This window comes from Primulina tabacum, chromosome 13, assembly GCF_025594145.1.
Source record: "Primulina tabacum isolate GXHZ01 chromosome 13, ASM2559414v2, whole genome shotgun sequence".
Classification (NCBI taxonomy): domain Eukaryota; kingdom Viridiplantae; phylum Streptophyta; class Magnoliopsida; order Lamiales; family Gesneriaceae; genus Primulina; species Primulina tabacum.
In genome coordinates this window covers 32,142,110-32,162,094 of record NC_134562.1, presented here as the reverse complement: position 1 = coordinate 32,162,094, position 19,985 = coordinate 32,142,110, and the positions used below count along the sequence as shown (strand labels likewise).

At 37.3% G+C, this 19,985-nt stretch overlaps 2 protein-coding genes across 2 annotated transcripts; both read left to right on the top strand.

Annotated features, from left to right (window-relative positions):
- The first annotated feature begins 935 nt into the window (after positions 1 to 935).
- On the top strand, positions 936 to 3,672 carry LOC142522819 (annexin Gh1-like). Its single transcript, XM_075626364.1, has 5 exons — positions 936 to 1,142; positions 1,791 to 1,936; positions 2,276 to 2,494; positions 2,616 to 2,828; positions 3,243 to 3,672. The coding sequence occupies exons 1-5, from the start codon at positions 1,067 to 1,069 to the stop codon at positions 3,540 to 3,542; spliced, it is 954 nt and encodes a 317-aa protein (XP_075482479.1). The 5' UTR covers positions 936 to 1,066; the 3' UTR covers positions 3,543 to 3,672.
- A 1,179-nt stretch (positions 3,673 to 4,851) lies between these two features.
- LOC142522234 (vacuolar fusion protein CCZ1 homolog B-like) lies at positions 4,852 to 19,639 on the top strand. Its single transcript, XM_075625454.1, is given in 12 exon segments — positions 4,852 to 5,028; positions 5,177 to 5,395; positions 6,449 to 6,542; positions 7,266 to 7,449; positions 7,550 to 7,588; positions 7,687 to 7,796; positions 8,962 to 9,057; positions 9,256 to 9,408; positions 9,410 to 9,715; positions 10,709 to 10,864; positions 18,654 to 18,883; positions 19,292 to 19,639. Coding segments are annotated over 11 exon segments (1,581 nt in total). The 5' UTR covers positions 4,852 to 5,028; positions 5,177 to 5,213; the 3' UTR covers positions 19,323 to 19,639.
- Positions 19,640 to 19,985: the final 346 nt, after the last annotated feature.

Genomic DNA, 19,985 nt, shown 5'->3' with positions numbered 1-19,985 from the left:
ATATCTGGGTATTCTGACTCATCGATTTTTATCGAAAAAAATTAGCCTCCCTAGCAGCGAAATCCTAGGTTTGTCCATGCTTCAAAGTTTTAAGTTTTACACGATGTTTCGAATTTGAAACTCAATTATAGCAATCTCATTCTCCAAACTAAAAAGAATTCTCCAAACTAAAAAGAAATCCTTGCATATGCCTTGTAAATCTTTATTATTGATTGCAAGAATAAATAAAACATATGCAAATCAAACACACCAAATACATATAGATTTCAAAATTTTCTATTTTGACAAATATCCTATTTAGGTCACACATAAAAAATATTAATTTTTGCAGGTCACTTGTGAGACGGTCTCACAGATCTTTATGAGACAGATCTTTATCCACTGAGACGGGTCAACCATGCTCATATTTACAATAATAAATAATATTTTTACATAAAAATTAATATTTTTTTATGTGTGACATAAATATAATATTTGTCTCACAAAATTGACTCATGAGGCCGTCTCACAAAAGTTTTTGTTATTACTGTAAATATTAACATGATTGATCTGTTTTACAAATAAAGATTCGTAAGGTCGTACCTACTAATATATATATATATATATATATATATATATATGTATGATAAAATGTATATAACAATTTCACATATGTTTATTTTAAAAGTTAGAATGATTAGATATTGGATAGCTTTCAACTCTCCAGTTGTCTTTAGAACGTTACACTAATTTTCGATAAATCACTCTCCATTTGATTTCTGGTAAGATCACCTACATTATCGCGTGTCATATTGTGTATATCGTCTCACATGAATATTACGTTTCATGCTGCGTTATTATTACAGTAATCCGTTAAAAGAAAGAAATCCTCCCATTTAATTTCACACTGTAAACGTTGATCCCGATGCCTTCCTTGTCTTGGACTTTTTCCATCCGCGTGATAAACTTGTCTATAAACGTCTTCACGTCAAGACATGACACGACAACCACCCTACATTTACGTGCATTTATTCATTCATCCACCAGAATTACGTGTACTACTCTTGGAGACTGATCGAGTTCAGCTATGGCGACCATCATAATCCCTTCAAGTGTCCCTTCCCCGGCCGAGGATTCTGAGCAACTCAGGAAAGCTTTCGCAGGTTTTTTTATATATCTTTTATGTTGGTTTTGTTTCCTTTTTCCTCGATCGGATCAGATATGTATGGAATGTCTTTCTCCTCGGGAAAAAGCATTTCAATGTCTTACTGGATTCCGGGATTTGATTCTGTATGGTCTGTTCCAATTTTGAGTACTCTTAATGGATATCTTAGGGAGATCTCTCGATCTCGGATCAGGCATCCGGCTACATGTGACTGGGAGTGAGAATATGTGGAGAATTGTACTTCTCTTGATTTTCTTTTGGATGTTTTAATTTTTGGTGTTGATTCTGGTTTCCATTTCATGCTGATCGACAGAAAATGTAATGGGACGTACGTCTGAAAATAAATGGGATTGTGGATGCGTCTTTCACATTTGATAGTGTCGCAGGTGGAATACATTCTATTCGAAAGATTAGTCGGACAATGTTTGACAGCAAGTTTCGGTTTAAGGTCTTATATTGGCTGCTATTGTTACTTGCCATTTTCCATGGTTTTATATATACAGTGAGTGGTTGTACTGGATAGGGTATTCGTGGCATAAACTAGCCTGTGATCTTGTAAGAAAAAAGGCATTAGAAACTAAACTTTCAATCTTGTTATGATACTGCATGTGAAGAGGCAGATTTTTCTGAACACAAGTTTTTGCAGGATGGGGAACAAATGAGGCAGTGATTATCCAGATCCTTCCACATAGGAATGCATCACAACGCAAATTGATTCGTGAATCCTATGCTGCAACTTACGGGGAGGATCTTCTCAAGGACTTGGACAAAGAACTTTCAAGTGATTTTCAGGTTAATTTAAAGATAATGCTTGTTATTTTGATCTTCTCATACCAATAGTTACTAGAGATTTAATGATTTTCCTCGCGGCAAATCGGGAAAGTTAGTGAAGATATTGCAAAAATATGTATTTGTTTGCAGCACCCTTTGAGCTTGCCCATTTTTTGGATGATCCCTGGTTATCACGTTCAATGACTAGCATGAGATAATGTCCGATAATTTAGATTGCCCTTCCTAGTTCTCCTTCATGAGTTGTCATTTATGGATCAAAATTTGAGTTTATTCTTACTGTTTTAACTGAAATAATTGTGGAGAAAAGCTTGTTTCTTATTTGATATCTGTTTGTTTCAGCGTGTGGTGCTGCTTTGGACACTGGATCCATCCGAACGAGATGCGTATCTGGCTAACGAGGCTACAAAGAAATTGACCGCTAGCAATTGGGTTATAATGGAAATTGCTTGCACCAGATCGTCATCCGATCTTTTTAAGGCGAGAGAGGCCTATCATAATCGTTACAAGAAATCCCTTGAAGAAGATGTTGCACATCACACAACTGGAGATATTCGGAAGGTAAACTTGTCATCAAACTTTTATAAAAAATTTAAGAAAACAAAAATGATTAGGTACGGTCTTCAACTGTTCTTACCTCAAACATTTTTATCAACCGATGATTTTATGGTTTTTTCAACAGCTTTTGGTTCCTCTGGTGAGTGCCTTTCGATATGAAGGAGATGAGGTGCACGTGGCTTTGGCGAAATCAGAGGCTAAGGTACTTCATGAGAAGATACATGACAAGGCTTACAATGACGAAGAGCTCGTCAGAATCCTGACGACGAGAAGCAAAGCACAACTTAATGCAACACTTAACCACTACAATGATCAGTTTGGAAATGCTATCAACAAGGTACATCATATGTCACACTATAATAATTGCGACTATGTTTGTAAATATCGAACAAAATACATATATCTATGTGTATATAGACGCAATTGTTTCGTGTTATGATTTGCGAATGGATTGCATCAGATCAGCATCAGTAGTATATATGATCACTGTCTAGATCATAAATTGTATTAAGCTGCATGCATATATTACATACTTAACAAGTGAGTGACACTCATCCATTGTAGTCAGCCGTTGGTGTTAGCTGTTTAGTCGGAAGGTGGTGGTACATGTACCAGATTGAATCCGCAAGTATATAATGGACGATACAGAAACACTAATATCTGGGTTCTAGTCTCGCATTCAGGCTAACACATATAACTTGTTCATTAGTAGTTCAACAGTTGCAATAATTACAAATTTTCATTTGTGTAGGACTTGAAGACGGACCCAAACGACGAATATCTCAAACTCCTCAGAGCGACCATTAAATGTTTGACATGTCCTGAGAAGTACTATGAGAAAACCCTTCGTTTGGCTATCAACAGGCTTGGCACGGACGAATGGGCTCTCACTCGTGTTGTTGTGACACAGGCGGAGACAAACATGGCGCGGATCAAAGAAGAATACCATAAACGAAACAGTGTCACCCTTGAACGTGCAATTGGGGGGGACACTGCAGGTGACTATGAGAAAATGCTTCTGGCCTTAATAGGGGGGCATGGGGATGTTTAGTAATCCAGACATCTTGCGGTGTGTTCTGTTCTGTCTGGCCTAATGTTTTGTGGACTTCTGCTTCTAATAATTGGTGACTTTACAATTGATGTGGTATGTTGTTATTTGAAAGTAGTGTGTTTCTGAGTTATTTTACTTGTGTATTTTGTTTGTGGTTAGATTACAAAATAGCAAGTTGATTGCAAAATTAAAAAAATAAACCATATATATAAAAAAAATTTATGGACGGTCTCATGAATCAATTTTGTGATACGATTTTTTTGACCCGACACATGAGAAAGTTTTATTTTTGGTCAAAAGTATTGATTTTCGTAGATAAATCATATTGTGATTATTTAAATAATTTTATAGGATATAGAATAATGATGAATAAGCAATAACATGTTTACTTTGATTGATCAATTTTGTGATTGAAATTATGATTAAGTGATGAGTTATAATTTTGTGATATGACTAGGGAAAATGGGAGGTAGAAAAGATGCTCAATCCCGAGCTCAGAGCTACTCCTCTTTCGTAGATCGGTACTCGAGATCCACTGTACGTAGTCGAGCTCTTACACACAAACAAACAACAGACATCACTGAATAGGTGATAGAAAGTTCTTATGACGTAGCCACTCCTACACCTAATGAGCTCATAAAAGAGTGAAAACTCTAGATAATTTAAACGCAAAAGTAAGAAATATGATATGAATTAAATGAATTTTTGAACCGAAAGTATTTATAAGTGATAAATTAATGACGACCTCGGAATCCGAGCTCTAACAAATTGAATTGATTCGACATCTATGAATTCCACACTTGGATAACATTGATTACCCTCAGATTTTTTACCCTTATCCACATGATGCAGGGGCGTGAGCACACTATCATTTGTCAGATTGCTTAATCGGGGTCGCCCATATCATGTTACCGTTTCTAACTCCCATAATTTCCGGACAAGGTACGAGCTAATGGTATCATCTTCAATTATTTTGCTATCCATGCCAGCTCGGTCCTGAGATCTCTGAATAGTATGACCGATGAGCCTCCCGTCTTCTCTACTCTGAACTCTCCCTCGAACTTCAGGCTTCCCCATACTCCCACCAATATCGCCACATAAACTCAAAGAACCCGGTTGGCCAATCCCCTAAAATGTTGTCCTAGCTGTCTACATAGCTCGACACATAATGTTGTTTTGCTCGGTTTGGTACTGACGAGACCTTACGAACTTTCAAATTTTCAAATAAACAATTTATTTTACATATTTAAAATAATTACGTCAATAATAATTAAAAATTATATTATATATATAAAAAAACACAAATCCTGAAAAAAAAAAAACAATTATACGAATACGCGTCGTATTTCCACTAAAAGGAAGAAGCAGCTGATCATCCTTCTCGCCATTTTTGGTTCCTCTTCTTACTCCAACAGGCTCTTCCTACTACATCGTCGATTCTCGAACTTCACCAATTTCCTGGTCATTCTTCAAATCTCGAACATAGGTTTGCATTTCGTCTCGTTTCTTCGATTTTACCGCGTTGATTATTCTTTTCGGCGGCGGACATCGACAGTTACATTAGACAGTGTCTATAAATTCAGATATTAATATCACTAGATCTACTGAATGTGTTTATGATTTTTTTTTGTTAGGTTACTTGTGAGTGTTGCGGGGGAATCGGAATCTTTAATGGGAGTGACATCTGGAAGTAATGCTAGTGAATCAGTTAAATTGTGTGTTTTTGATTTGAGAAGGGGCCAAAATGAAGGGCAGGAGTTGGAGAAGATTCTCTTCTTTTATCCCTCGGATTTACCCTTTTCGACTCAGCTCTCTGTCATTGGTCTCAGTGAAGGACTCATCAGTTTTACTAGGTTTGCTATTGTGAAAGTCGCATGTACAGTTTGACTTTACTTTAACATAAGCTTTCTCTTTTAAAGTTGTTTTTGAAAGACGCATGTGTTACATTGTAAGAATGATATCAAGCTATATGCTATCAGAAGGGCAATGGCGATGCAGACCCTTATTTGGTTATCTGGTTATCCCATTTATTTTGTTCCGCTCAGGGCCTAACGTCTAATTTCATTTCATTTAGTAATACTGGTTCATTGATTTTGTTAAGCTAACTCTGTCTTTGTTTTCGTTTCTTTTTATTGGAATTATCGTTAACATCAGGCAAACACTATTTGTGAAATCAATTAATTTGAAATTGATAGTTCCAATATATTTAAATTTTCTACGTCCGATTTCACTTGGAGAAAATGGTCTTGATGATTATGGCTTGTTGTGTAAGATTTTATTCTGTATGGAGTTTGAAAGATATTTTGAGGATATAATGTTTAATATCTTCAATTTCCCTTGAATGAGATAATATAACTAAATATTCTACATTTTGGCCAATGAAAGCAATGGAAAGCAAAGGGACTAACACAAAGAATTGATCGGTTGAAGATCTTTCAAAATAGAATTAAGGAGTCTTATTACACCATTCATTGGACTTCATTGGACCTCATATTGCACCGTTCACTGGACTCCATTTAATTATCTTACTGATTGCAATTGAATAAGTCCTACGGTTTCCCTGCCTACAGCTATCTTTGGCCAGTTTAAACTTTTAAGAATGATATGTTTCCATGCTCTGAATTTCTCATTACATGTCTACCTATGGCTTATCCGTGTATGTTGTAAATGTATTGGAAGTTTTAAAGATATTATATGGGTTTCTCTGTGTGATATTTCCTCTTCACTGTTTTTGATGATATTTATGACAAGGGTTACCTATTACCTACTTCAAGCTGTAGATTCATTTGTTTTAGAACTATAACCACGAAAAGAACATTCTGGAAAGTTTTATCTCCAGTTTGTGATAACCATGATGATTTCTTGTGTCTTTATGATAATTGGTTCATCACATGGGTTTTCTGCAGGATTTTCTCTCCAGAGGCAGCGTGTGAGGTCATCGAAGCTGAGATGCATTCTCATGTTTTTTATGAACCAGAGCCAGATATATGGATGGTGATGGTGCGATGACCTTTTTTTTAAAGAAGACAGTGTCTTATGTTCTTCGATTGGAAAGATTATATCTTTGGCTACTGTAACGATGATCAAGCAGTGATATTACTTGATTTTCCACCGTTTCACAATATGCTAATCAGTTATGGTTTTGGCATTAGTCACATTTCTATGGAATAAATATTTTCACATGTTATCATGATTGGAATTTGATCTTATTTAATGTTTGACGTTCTTTAATAGCATTGCCCACCACATATCTTCATTTCGTATCATGTTCAATTTCTAAAAGATGATTGGTTTAGTATAAAAAAGCTTCTTTACTCTTTCCTTCTGCTTTAATTGATTGTCAGACCTTGCAGTAAATGAAGTAAGATGATCTGCAATCTGCATATAAGGTTGAAGAAAATTTGGATGTGATTTATTTCGATGATTCGACCTCTGTGAGAGTGCGAAACAAGAGCTCTATACTACAACAAAATGTTTTTAATATATTGAAATTTGCTTTATTTTATGAAATTAAATCCGTATAAGTGATTTCGGACGAAGATGAGTTTCTTGTATCCATAAGAATATCAAAGCATATTCTACCTATGAAAACTTTATTTTTGTATGCATTCTGTGCAACCACAGAATTTTTTTCATCGATGTTAAGTTAGGTCAGTGTATAGGCCATAACTTTGCATCGGTTCCTGACATAGTTTCCCACTAATTATCTTTTTTTTTCATTAGGTAGTTGAAAAAAGTAAGGAGTCAGAAGCCATATGGCGAATTGATGCTTTACGAAGCATTCTCAAAGAAGTACATTCCCTTTTTATGTTCTTTCATGGATCTGTTAGAGCATTGGTTGATAAAGAACCATCTGGTGGGCTTGTCCGGACCCATTTGTATTATTTCATCATGGACTTTCTGAGCGGTGAGTGGTCTTCATATTAGTTTTGTATTACATATACTTGATTTTTCCCCTTATAGTTTCTTTTGTTTACAATTTTTCAACTTGAGTGACTAATTGTCAGCATATGAAAAGCGGTCTCCATTGGATTATTGCTGCTGGGGTAATGCTGCAGTTGCTGTATCAAATGATTCCGATTTCATGTGTCTTTTGGAGCAATCCGATGCTGCCATTTTGACCCGCGTTTTCTTTTTGGGCCAGATTTTTTGGTTGGGAAGAAACTTCAGTTGCCAAATTTTCGCGACTCTCTAAAAGAAATTGGAACAGTAAAAATGTTAACTGTGGGGCGTGAAGCTGCTATGGAAGTTCAGGTTAGTTTCTAGGTATTCACTCAGGTATCGAAATTCAACAGTTTCTCATCCATTAGATTGTAAAATATGCCATGGACAATTTTTGTGCTTATTTTAGTTCTAGAAACTGCAAATATCAACTGTCTCAGAATGTTAACTGCAAAAGCTTTTAGTTGTAGTGGGTATTCAATGATTAGTTATCTGGTTAAGCTTACCGTGAGACTTTATTGAGCTCCAACCGATCTTTCAAAAGTTAAAGGAGACCTACTGGACCTTCAATTGATGTTTGATATGAAATATTAAGTGGGTTGGAAACACGCTGCTCTGTAATTTTATGATATTTTCTTCTTGGGTAAGTCATTGTCAGGAATGCTATAACTGCTGTCGTATTGTCCATATCATTTGTGTAGTTATATGAGTATGAAATGTATTAATTATCTGTCAACTTATTTAGAGAGAAACTTGAGATTTGAGATGAAGGATATGACCTCTAAATTTCCATTTAATGCACATAAATTCCTACTGAACATCTATGGACAACTGCCCACCTATTTCGCAATGATCGTCAATTATAAAGTATAACGTATATGTTTATTTTGCCATTTTAAATTGGAATCAGTTTTCATTTCTAACTGTCTTGGTTTTATTAGACACCATTAATCCACAAATAAGAAGTTTCAAAGTAGCATCAGTTTTCCTTGTCCATCTGTCCAAATTGTGAAGTTTTTATAAACCTAATGCTTACACCATTACACATACACGCACCTGATGCAGCACTGGTTTAAGCAACTTGCAGGTCCTCGTTTATCTGGGTAATCATTTTAAAATATAGATACTCATACTAGTAATCTTTAGTTTGTATTTTTGTTTTAAATTTTGAATTTTAGAGTGGTTTCAGAAAGTGGTATATTATGTTTTTGGTCACGGTTGGACTTTTTGGATGGTGAAGTTATGGAGAAATATGAACTTTAGGAAATTTGGAGACTTGGAGTTTATGGGAACTTTTTGGTATCAGGAGTAAAGCAGTAACTTGATATTCAACAAAACATCGTTTAATATCAAGGATGGACAGATATGAATGTGCACTGATCAGAAATGCATACTGTCTTCTATGACTACTTACCAAATTTTAATTCATCTCTCCCGTAGATGTTAAAATTGCTTCTTTACATATCCTTTTTTGCAGTCTCTCGTTCAAGTGTTAGAATCATGTGCGGGGAATGCACGATGCTACTCGATGACGATGTTCCATGATCTGATGGTCTCCACAACTCTTTCTCCTGTACGGTTTGATTGTTTTCTGTTTTGCACCTCTTGCTTCACACCACTGGGGTTTATTAAAAAATGAGAGTAGCAAAGGAGTTTTTGCTCCTCATAATTCACTGATTTTGCCAATGTTATGATATACACAGATTTTATTTAATTTTAAAGCTCTAGCGTCTACCTTTCAGTGATCATTATGCAGTCTTTTCTTTTTCAGATCGACACAGTTAGCATGTTTACTTATTCCGTATCAAGGTTAACTGCTCTTGCTCTATCATCTGGAGCAAGATCATGGTCCTATTCACATAAAGGAAACACCGCATGCAATACTTCTGCTGGAGCTGTTTTAGCGGATTCTGGTCGTGTTGTCGGATCAATATTATAATTCCCATGATATATCTCCAGCTGGAAATCGTGGTTATCATGTCGTGAGGCCCTTGCAGCATGCCAAATGGTCAAAAGGGAAGGATGGTTTTCTTGTCACTGATATTTGGGGTGTAGAGGCTGGTAGTTTGGTGTCTAAGAGCCCAACAGTTTGGCTTCGTCAAACAGAGGAGAAGATGTATCTTATTCCTTATCAGCATCGTGGCCTAACCATAATTCTTCTTATTCCTGTCTCATCTGTAGTCAATGGGGAACAAGGAGTTGCTCTGGTGAAGCAACAAATTGTTGAAACTGTGAGTTATTCTATGATTTTGATTTTCGATATGGACAGCTTTATCGGCATCAGTAATTAACTGTGTGATTTTTCCCATTAGCAGCTATATACTTCTATTTTGGCTTTCAGTTGGAAATTTCTGAAGAATGTGATGCTTGTTTGGTATTGTTTTCTGAATGAGATATTTTTACCTTAAAAATCACATCATGCAATAATGTATCAATATTACAACTAATGATAATAACACGCACGCGCGCACATATTAGCAGTAAGTAGGTATTTTAAAATTTTAGCATATATGATATTGCCTGAAAATAGAATATAATAAAAGAGTATTTCTGAGAAGTGTTGAATACTTAATAAAATGTAATGATTATATTGGAAGATAAGAAATGAGTGGGAATGAGTTTTGGGGAAAGAAATGAAATGCTAGAGTAACGTTTAGTTTCATTTTCCGGAATGACGAATGACGTGCACAAAATTAAACGAACCGTAATCTTTAAGTTTTGGTCTATCATAATATGTATATGTCTTCCTATTTTTCTTTTGATGCGAATGTGTAATATAATAAGAAACCCGGAACACATCATAGATTTCAAACCATGGGTTGGGGTGGTGAGGCTCCTTTATACGATTGATGAGGCCGATCAATTAATATACTCCATATATTGGTTGTTCTTAACCTTTACTCCATGAAATTGGGTCTTGCAGCTTGTTAAAAGAATATTTATTGGTGATAATCTTTATGGTGTTGCTAATTCAGTATGCCTGTTTTCACGGGTCTTGTTAATGGAATATTTCTTAGTGGTCATTTTATGGTGTTGCTAATCCTGCATGCCCATTTTCATGAGTCACGAATCTTTGGAAATTTAACTTTGGATTTTACATGGTATATTTTTATGATTTCTGATGGTGTTTTTTCTCTACACTAAACTTTAGAACTATATAAATGAGTGAATAGTGTTTTTGTGCAGTTGCTTCAATAAATTGCATTTTGTTTTGGTTGTCTCAGGTATCACTGAAGATGTCCAAAGTTGAAGAGAAACTATCTAGAGGGTGGGGAGGCGAGAACGCATATCATGTGAGTGGATATCGGTATTTGCTGGTGGATGGTGATAGATGTGTATCTAGGGCTTCTCCTCCTGGAAAAGTAACAACTCTGACAAAGGTTAGTTTTGTTTTATGAGTAGTAAGTATTCCATATCGTGAAATCTGAACCACTAGATTGGTATAGAGCTTAACCGGTTACTATTGTACTTTGCTATGCTCCCCTATGTTGATGATAGTCGTATCGATGTTTTGTTCATATCTTTGATAATATCTGGTTAGTCGGTATTATTCTTATCTATGAACGGTTCAAAATCTCTATATAGATGATCACGATGCCTACTGAGATTTCTGGGTGATTTTGACTTGATAAAATAGCTAGAATCTCAATGCTTAGAGATGCTACAGTGCAGACCGACTGCTCATCTCTATGGTTGGTTGTGGGCTTCATGATATTATTGCATGGATACTGACAAGACAGTGAAATCTTGGATGTAGTTTTTAGCCTATTCTGTCTCATGTTCCAGCTGTTGAACTGGATCATGTAACTGTTCCATGGTTCTTGAAAGTCGTGTTCCCAGTTACTTTATCAAGGGGTCAGAGGAAGGTGAGTAAAAAGTGCAAGGATATCTTAAATGTGCACGATTGGAAAACAATGTACTTTGCATCTGTTGATGCGATTATTTCTATTATTACCGTTGATTTGGTGGATGGGATGATCAAGGATATATAATAGAATGATAAGAAGTTAATATATATATCAGCATCATCAATTTATAGTTATACAATTAAATTGAAATCTCAAGCCTGATTTAAACTGATGAAAGATAATATTGTAACAACTCATCCAAAAAAATGCCCTAGAGAGAGAATTTTTTTTGAAAATGCTCTCTTCCTTGTTTGCTTACCGTTTGTTCGTTCTCACCCATTTTCCATTCAACTCCGATCAGTCTTTCCTTCTCCGGCGACCGCTTATAATTATCGATCGGCTCCATCGGCCGGACGCCAGCCATTATTTTTATTCTCATCTCTCTCTTTTTCCTCCTCGGTTCGCTATTTAACAATGTTCAACTGAATCTCCTAGTCGCTCCGGATCCGTCGCGCTTCTTGTTTTCAGGCACTATAAATTCTTAGTTTCGGTACTAATATGAATCCGAACTTCAATAGGAACCGGAGGTATGGTTTACCTGGCTCCAAGTCTGTATTCTTGGAAGAATCGATTAAGATTTAGTATAAAATATTCACTTTGAGGTTGGGGAATGGGGGTCGGTTGATATGGTGGTCGGAAAGAACCAGGAAATCAAGCTACATGTTGGACTTCGATTGCGAGGAGGCGAGATGGATCAGCCTTAGGTTTAAAGACTACATTGACTCGAACAATTCAGGCTCGGATTTTCATAGATATAGAGGAAGGAATGCAGTCTTTACCACCCAGGTTTTCGACAACAAACGTGGAAGATTCTTAGAGTTGTCCAAATTTAATAAGCAAGGCAGAAGACAGACTATAATTGTACCTAGTGGCTTCAAGTCAGTGGGATGGATTAACATATTAAATGCAATGGATAAGCTGATGACAGGGAATTACCAGAGGTGGAATACACTTCACAATCGTGTTCAAGGAGTAGCCCAGTTGAAGCCCAAGATAGATAAGCGGGACGAGAGCGTTTTGGTGCAGAATTGTCACGGTGGAATGATAAGATCTTCGGAAGACCGTGATAAAGTGAGGCTGAAGAAGAGAATGGAATGAAGCAATCATTGTCACCAGGAGTAGAGTTAACCCTTCATGGGAGATAATCGAACGAGTGCTTGGGAAAGCAACAAACCGGAAAACTGTATTATTCCCGTTTCAAGCCAATAAAGCCTTATGGTGGCTCTCTAATGCGGCTGAATTTTCCTTCTACGTGAATTTGAAAAGAGGGTTCTTTGATCTCGGCGTGTCTCTGGAATTTGAAGGGTGGTCACAACAAATAAATACGATGGAGTCGGTAGAAAACTGTTGTAATAGTTGGATATAGATTAGTGGACTCCCTTGGGAACTATGGTCGCCGGCTACATTTAGAATTATTGGCGAGCATTGCGGAGGCCTGTTGGCCATTAGCGCTGACACTCTACATTTCCGAGTGCTCGGAGCAGCGAAGATTAAGGTGAAGGGAACTGAAGGAGGCTTTATACAAACAAAGATGCAAATTCCACTTGAAGGGAGGTCTACATAGATTAGGATTAGGGTCGAATCTTTTGATCCTAATGGCTATGAGCAGTACGAACGGCTGACATATGCTCAAGTTGTAGTGAATGGGAAGAAAATATTGGCGGGGTGGGGAAACAACAACATTTATAGGACTCTATTAGCGAAGGATGATCCCATAGACAGGAGGAAACTATCAGTGAAGGATGATCCCATAAATAGGCATGTTAAAGAAAATTCTATACATGAGGTATTATCTGCCCAAGATACAACTACGAAAGAGTTCAAGGGCCGAGGTGGATCAGAGAGCTCTGCCGAAAAGATGGTACAGAATAGCGGGCCCGTAAAATCGAATGATCAACCAAAAAATTCAGAAAATAACAAAGAGTCTTCGAATCAGTCACAGGGGGGGAAGGTGATCAATATATTGTCGAGAATCGATCCAAAAGATGCAACAGAATTCAGAACATCTTCTATTGATTCCATGAGTAACAAGCAGGAAAAACCCCAGAAGGCTCGGTGGAAATTGATTGGAAAGGCAAAAAGGTTAATAAATTTTGGAAAACTTATTGCAGAAGAAGTATAAGAGTGGGTGACACTGGAAAGGTAGCCCAAGTTCTAAAGGAAAATTCAACAAAAAAAATCCATTTCAGGGGGTTAGACAGGATTAGCAAGGCTGGTGACGTGGAAGATTTAGAGGACTTGGAGAGAGACGATTCGCAAGATGATTTGTTAGATACGGAGTTTGATTCCTCCAATTCCGAAAGCTCCGGTTCTATAAGTTACGAAGATTCTGATACTGCTGAAGATGAACCAGTAGCCTTGGACAGTCTGTTCTCAACAACGAAGGAAACAAACAGCAACTCAAGTCCTCCTCTACCAGAAAATTCATTTGTGGGACAGGTACTTAATGGTATTCAATCTTCTATTCTTTCTCGTTAAATTCCATTCTTCCATCATCCTTTTCAGTTTTGGGTTTGTCTAGTGGTCTATTAGGAGGGGTGTTAGGATGGGTTGATGGAGAGGTGGCGGTAAATGGAAGAGAGGGTAATCATTCGGAAGGTGACCAGCAGCCGAATGACCTTGTAAAGAGGAATTGTTTAGATTACAGAGTGGCATAAATTATGAGAGAGGTTCCACTTCGAAGGGATCAGGCGTGTTCAAATGAAAATTTGCTCTTGGAATATTAGAGGAGGAGGGGGCGGTGAGAAGAAGACAATTGGTTAAGACAGTCATACGTCATGAAAAACCAGATTTGTGGTTCTATTGGAAACAAAACGAGAAAAAGTGGATAAAAATTTTGTGGCAAGTGTGTGGAAGTCAAGATTTGTTGATTGGGTGTGTCTGCCATCGGTTGGAAGTTCAGGGGGAATCCTTATCATGTGGGATCCACGGGTGGTCATAGTCACCAATAACCTGATTGGGGAATTCTCGGTGTCAATTGAAATTAGTTGGAATGAAGAGATAACTTGGTGGTTCTCAGCCATTTACGGACAGGTTAAGCCGAGACTGAGAGAATTGTTTTGGGACGAATTAGCGAGATTGAAATCGATTTGTGGGAATAATTGGTGTCTGGGAGGTGACTTTAATATTGTAAGGAATTTGGGAGAAAAATTGAATAGTCACTCTTTAACTACAAGCATGTCCTGTTTCGATGGTTTGGTAGAAGATTTGGAGCTTCATGACCCCCCACTTCTGAATGCCAAGTTCACATGGTCAAATTTTAGATCGGTGCCTATTTGTTGTCGACTCGACAGATTCTTCTTCTCGGGGGTTTGGAGTAATTTGTTTCCAAATTTTAGACAAACGGTGTTACCAAGAATTACATCGGATCATTGCCCTATATTGCTCGATACCACAAAGTTGAAATAGGGTCCCAGTCCTTTCAGATTTGAAAATGCTTGGTTGTCACATCGAAATTTCAAAGACCAAATGCGGACATGGTGGACCGAAGGGGAATTCCAGGGGTGGGAAGGGTACAAATTCATGCAAAAATTGAAAGAGACCAAAAAAAAAGTTTCTATATGGAACAAAGAAGTGTTTGGAGATGTGGGTGTCAGACTCAAAGAGTTGAGCAACAGGATTAAGCAGTTGGATGGGATTGAGGCAGGAGGCGTATGGTCGGAAGCGCTAAATCAACAAAGAAGGATTGTAGGTGTGAGCTGGAATCCGTATCTTTCAGAAATTTTCAGATTATGAGTCAAAAAGCAAAAGTAAAATGGCTCAAAGAAGGGGACCAAAACTCAAAATTCTTTCATTCTTTACTTAATAACAGAAGGAACAGAGCATTGATAGACAAAGTGGAATTAGATGACGGAAGTGTGGTCACTGATGAAAAACTAATCGAAAAAGAAATTACAAAGTTTTATGGAAACTTGTCTAGGAAATCGGATGGTGATGGAGGAAATTTTGATGATGTAGGGAGGGGAATTTACGGTTTGGGGTGGTGTCCTATACAGAGAGTTGAAGCAGAGGAATTGGAAAAACCATTCGTCGAGGAGGAGATTAAAAAGGCGGTTTTTGATAGCGATGGTACAAAAGCTCCAGGGCCGGATGGGTTCACATTGGCTTTCTTTCAGAGTAATTGGGATACAGTGAGAGTGGAGATGTTAAAAGTGTTTGCTGAATTTTTTGAAAATGGGATTGTTAATGGCATTACGAATGAGACTTACATCTGTCTTATCCCAAAGAAAACTGATGCGAGAAAGATCAACGACTTTAAACCAATTAGTTTGACTACGAGTTTGTATAAAATAATGGCTAAGGTGTTGACTAATAGATTGAAAAAAGTCTTGTGTAACATTATTGCGGAAAACCAATGCGCTTTTATAAAAATAAGACAAATACTGGACTGTTGACTCCTCGCGAATGAGATTGTGGAGAAATACCGACGGAAAAAAAGGAAGGTTGGGTGCTTAAAATCGATTTGGAAAAGGCATATGACAACGGTGACTGGCGATTTCTAGACTATGTGCTTCGAAAGAAAGGCTTTGGGGAGAGATGAAGGAGGTGGATCAGGGGATGTGTTTCTAATGTATCTTTCTCAATATTAATTAATGGAAGACCGTGTGGAAAAATAAAAGGAGGAGAGAGGATTAAGACAAGGAGATCCCTTATCACCGTTTCTATTCGATATAGTTGTCGACGTGTTGGGAAGGATGGTTGACAAGGCAAAGATAGATAATGAAGTAAGGGGGCTTGAAGTAGGAAAAGAAAAATTGGAAATCTAGCATTTACAATTTGCGGATGATACTCTCTTCTTCGCAAAATCTAAAAACGATGTGTTGGCATTGGTGGACATAATCAAACAGTTTGGCGACATTTCAGGATTGAAAATTAATTTTGGAAAAAGTGTGGTGTTGGGATTGAATTGTACGGAAGAGGGCAGTTGATGATTTGGCGGTATCCATTGGGTGCAAAAAAGACAGTTGGCCTATTAAGTATCTTGGGGTACCGTTGGGAGGTAACCCCACAAAATTGGAATTCTGGGAACCTGTACTCTCGAAAATGTCCAAGAAATTAGCAAGTTGGAAAAAATCATTCCTCTCGAGGGGGGGCGCCTAATCTTGATAAAGGCCGTGATTTGTGCGATGCCATCTTATTTCATATCACTTTTCAAAGTTCCGAATAGGGTGACTACAATGATGGAAAAAATGATGAGGGATTTTCTGTGGGATGGTGACGACGGGGACAAACATTGCCATGTGGTAGGTTGGAAGCAGGTGTGTAAGCCAAAGGATAAAGGCGGTTTAGGATTGGGGGATATACGTCTCAAGAATAAGGCTCTTCTTGGGAAATGGTGGTGGAGAGGTTCGGTGGAAAGGGGGGCGCTGTGGAAGAAAGTTATTAAGAGCATCTACGGGATTCAGGAAAACGGGTGGGATTTGGGGTTGGCGGACAGAGCGACATTCAGAAGTCCTTGGAAGTTCATCTCTCGGTCTTACTTGGCTTTTCATTAGCTTACTAGGGTGGTGCCTAAGCAGGGTAATCTCATTCGTTTTTGGGAGGATATTTGGGAGGGTGGGGTCTCATTCAAGATTAGATTTTCGTCTTTGTTTCGTATTTGCATTTCTACCAATAAACCTATCAGTCACTTCATAGCAGTCATCAATAGTGGGGGTAGTTCTTCTATCATTTGGGATGTCAGGTTTAGGAGAGATCTTACTGAGGGTGAGTTGGGGGATTTCACTGATTTGTTGGGTGTCTTAGAGAGTGTCAGATTGCAGATTGAGAGTGAGGATCTTAGAGTCTGGTTGGGGGATCCTTCAGGGTCGTTTTCTGTTAGTTCCTTTTATAACTCGTTCTTCCCTCTTTCAAATTTCCATTCATTCGGCTTTTATGATAATATCTGGAAAGTTAATGTCCCGCAAAAGATTAAGATTTTCTCGTGGATCGTGGCCTTGGGAAAGCTTCCTACGACCGACTCAGTGCAAAGAAGGTGGAAGAACTGTGCTTTAAGCCCGCAATGGTATTGCTTATGCCGGAATAATGAGGAGAATCAGGATCATATACTTATGCATTGCTCATTCTCTAGTGGTATTTGGTCGAGAGTTTTACAAGAGCTGGGATATCAATGGGTCGCTCCGAGGCAAGCAAGAGATCTTTTTTATCAGGATTCTGTGTCTCACATACACAACAATTTCAGCAACTTCTGGTATTTGATAATTCACTACATATTTTGGTCCATCTGGTTGGAAAGGAACAGAAGAATATTTGATGATGTCTCGGAGTCCGTCGATCAAGTATGGGATAAAATAAAAATCAGAATCGCATCTTGGACAACAAACTTGAAAGAGTTCAATCATTTAAGCATCTCGGATTTAATTAGGGACTGAAAATTTGTTTTCTTGTGAATTGAGTGCGCTTGTGTCATAAGATTTGTGTCTATTGAGGTTATTGTAATGATGTTGTAGAGTTTGGGTTAAGTTACTCCTATTGTAACTTTGCTACGGATTACTTATCCGTGCAAATGATGTAACATTAAATTAATATAATATATCTAGTTTTCTATCAAAAAAAAAACTGATGAAAGATAAAAGAGAAGGGATAGTTGTAGCTTCTTGTTCTTATTTCAGGATAAAGAAAATTAATGTGTATTGATTGAAGCTAAGATGCTTAAACTGTTATTGTAATCGCCCCTTTAATTTTGTTTTGTATATTGATTCGAATCGAAGACGAGTGAGGAGTGATGTTTAGACTTGGTATTTGATTCTTTTTTTCAGTATATGTGTGACCCAAAGATCAGTATCCAAATTTTTGCATCTATTATTTTTTTTATTACAACATTGGGGAGGGGGTGGAGGATTTTTTTGCTTCTTGACATGGGTTTTCTATCCCTCAAAGGGGAAGAGGTTTATGCCACTTTACTCAAGTGGTGGTGACAATTTTCGCATCAGTTAATGACTAGCAAGAATGCTGGTAAAACTTGCGTGGATTAGTTTATCTAAATTCTAGTTTGCAGGAAATAAAAAATTCAACTTTGAATTTTGAGAAGAGAGTAAAAGCAAAAAGAAGCATAACAAAGAAATTAAATGATTCGACCATGCGTTATTATGACTTGGTTATAACTATTATTTTTCCCGTGTTTTTGACTGCAGTTTTTATTTTTTGATTTTATTTAGTTGCTAACAGGAGAGAGGCATGTTTATATTTTTTTGGTTAATCAGTGATATTATATCGATCATGTCCATGTAAGTGAATACGTTTGTGTAATAACATGCTACAGGAATCCTTAATTGCACTGAGTAAGCTTCGAGAGGAGGTTGATTTAGAAAAGAATAAAACTAAATGGGATATGCCAGGCTTGGAGAAGGATTTTGAAGTATGCATTAGAGCAAAAAACAACGCTTGGCTTATCGCTCGACTTACTCAGGGAAAGGAGCTTTATATGGTCCTGGAGAAAGCAAATGAAACCCTTCTCTATGCCTCTGGAGCTGTCGAAAAGTTCAGCGAGAGGTAACATTCTCTTCCGGCCAGCTCATAGAAAACTCGTAAACACTGCCAGTTAGAAATTTCGTTTCTGAGGAATGAATCGATTAATGTAGTTTTTGTGCTTGACTTACACTCAGAGCACTAATGTTTTTGAACTTGAGCTTATACATCATCACTCAAAAGCTCATTAGCTCACTTGTGTTTTCCTGTAATTTTTTACTTAAATATTTAAAATGTAGCCGAATGTTAGAATAATTCAAAAATCAATTAAAGGATCCATTTTTTCTGAATGATACATGACACGACTCGAACAATGCCAGCAATAAATTAGCTAAATTTATTTGGTTGAGCTGGAGAGCGAGTCTGTTACGTTCGTATTGTGTGTGAGTTATTTGTGGGCTAAGATCTAACAATCTTTGGTTATTTAATCAGGTACTGTGATGGTGCTTTTTCCTTGGACTAAGAACATGGTACGTTGGATGCATACTCGGCTGTTTATTACTCCCTTGTTTCTCTTGTATGTTATCTATTGAAAAAAAGAGAGAAGAAGATTCAGGCTGCTGTAAATGTCGCTATGCCAGAAGAAAACATGTGTGCCGTTGCAGATGTATTTCATAACAAATCCGATATTGTTGGTCTTTACGTACGATTTTTACCTTGTCTAATTGGGTTCGGATTAACTGTCATGCTCGCAATCAAATTAATTTATGTATACTAGCGAGCATTTGTGTATAATAAATACAAATGAGAAGTAGCTACGAATAAATGGATTTTCAATTATTTATAGTCTGATCAAACTTTCCAAGTAAAGTTTTTTTGTCACCTACGACTTACGAGTTGCCGTCTGCCTCTTCAAGAGATGAACAATTGGAAAAAAAAAAGGGAAAATATTTTTTGAATTGAGTAAAAGAACTTCAGATCGTCATCTACACTCGCGATTATTGGCCCACGAAAGGGAAAGTGCAAATGTTGATCCATCTAGTAATGTCAATGGCCAGCGCTTTATTCAATTTGGTTCTCTAGAAAATTCTTAGTGAGTTAGTTGCCTTCACTGATTCAGATTTTGATAGGGGTGCCTGACATGACATTTCCACTATCACAAAAACTATAATAAGATCGTCTCTCG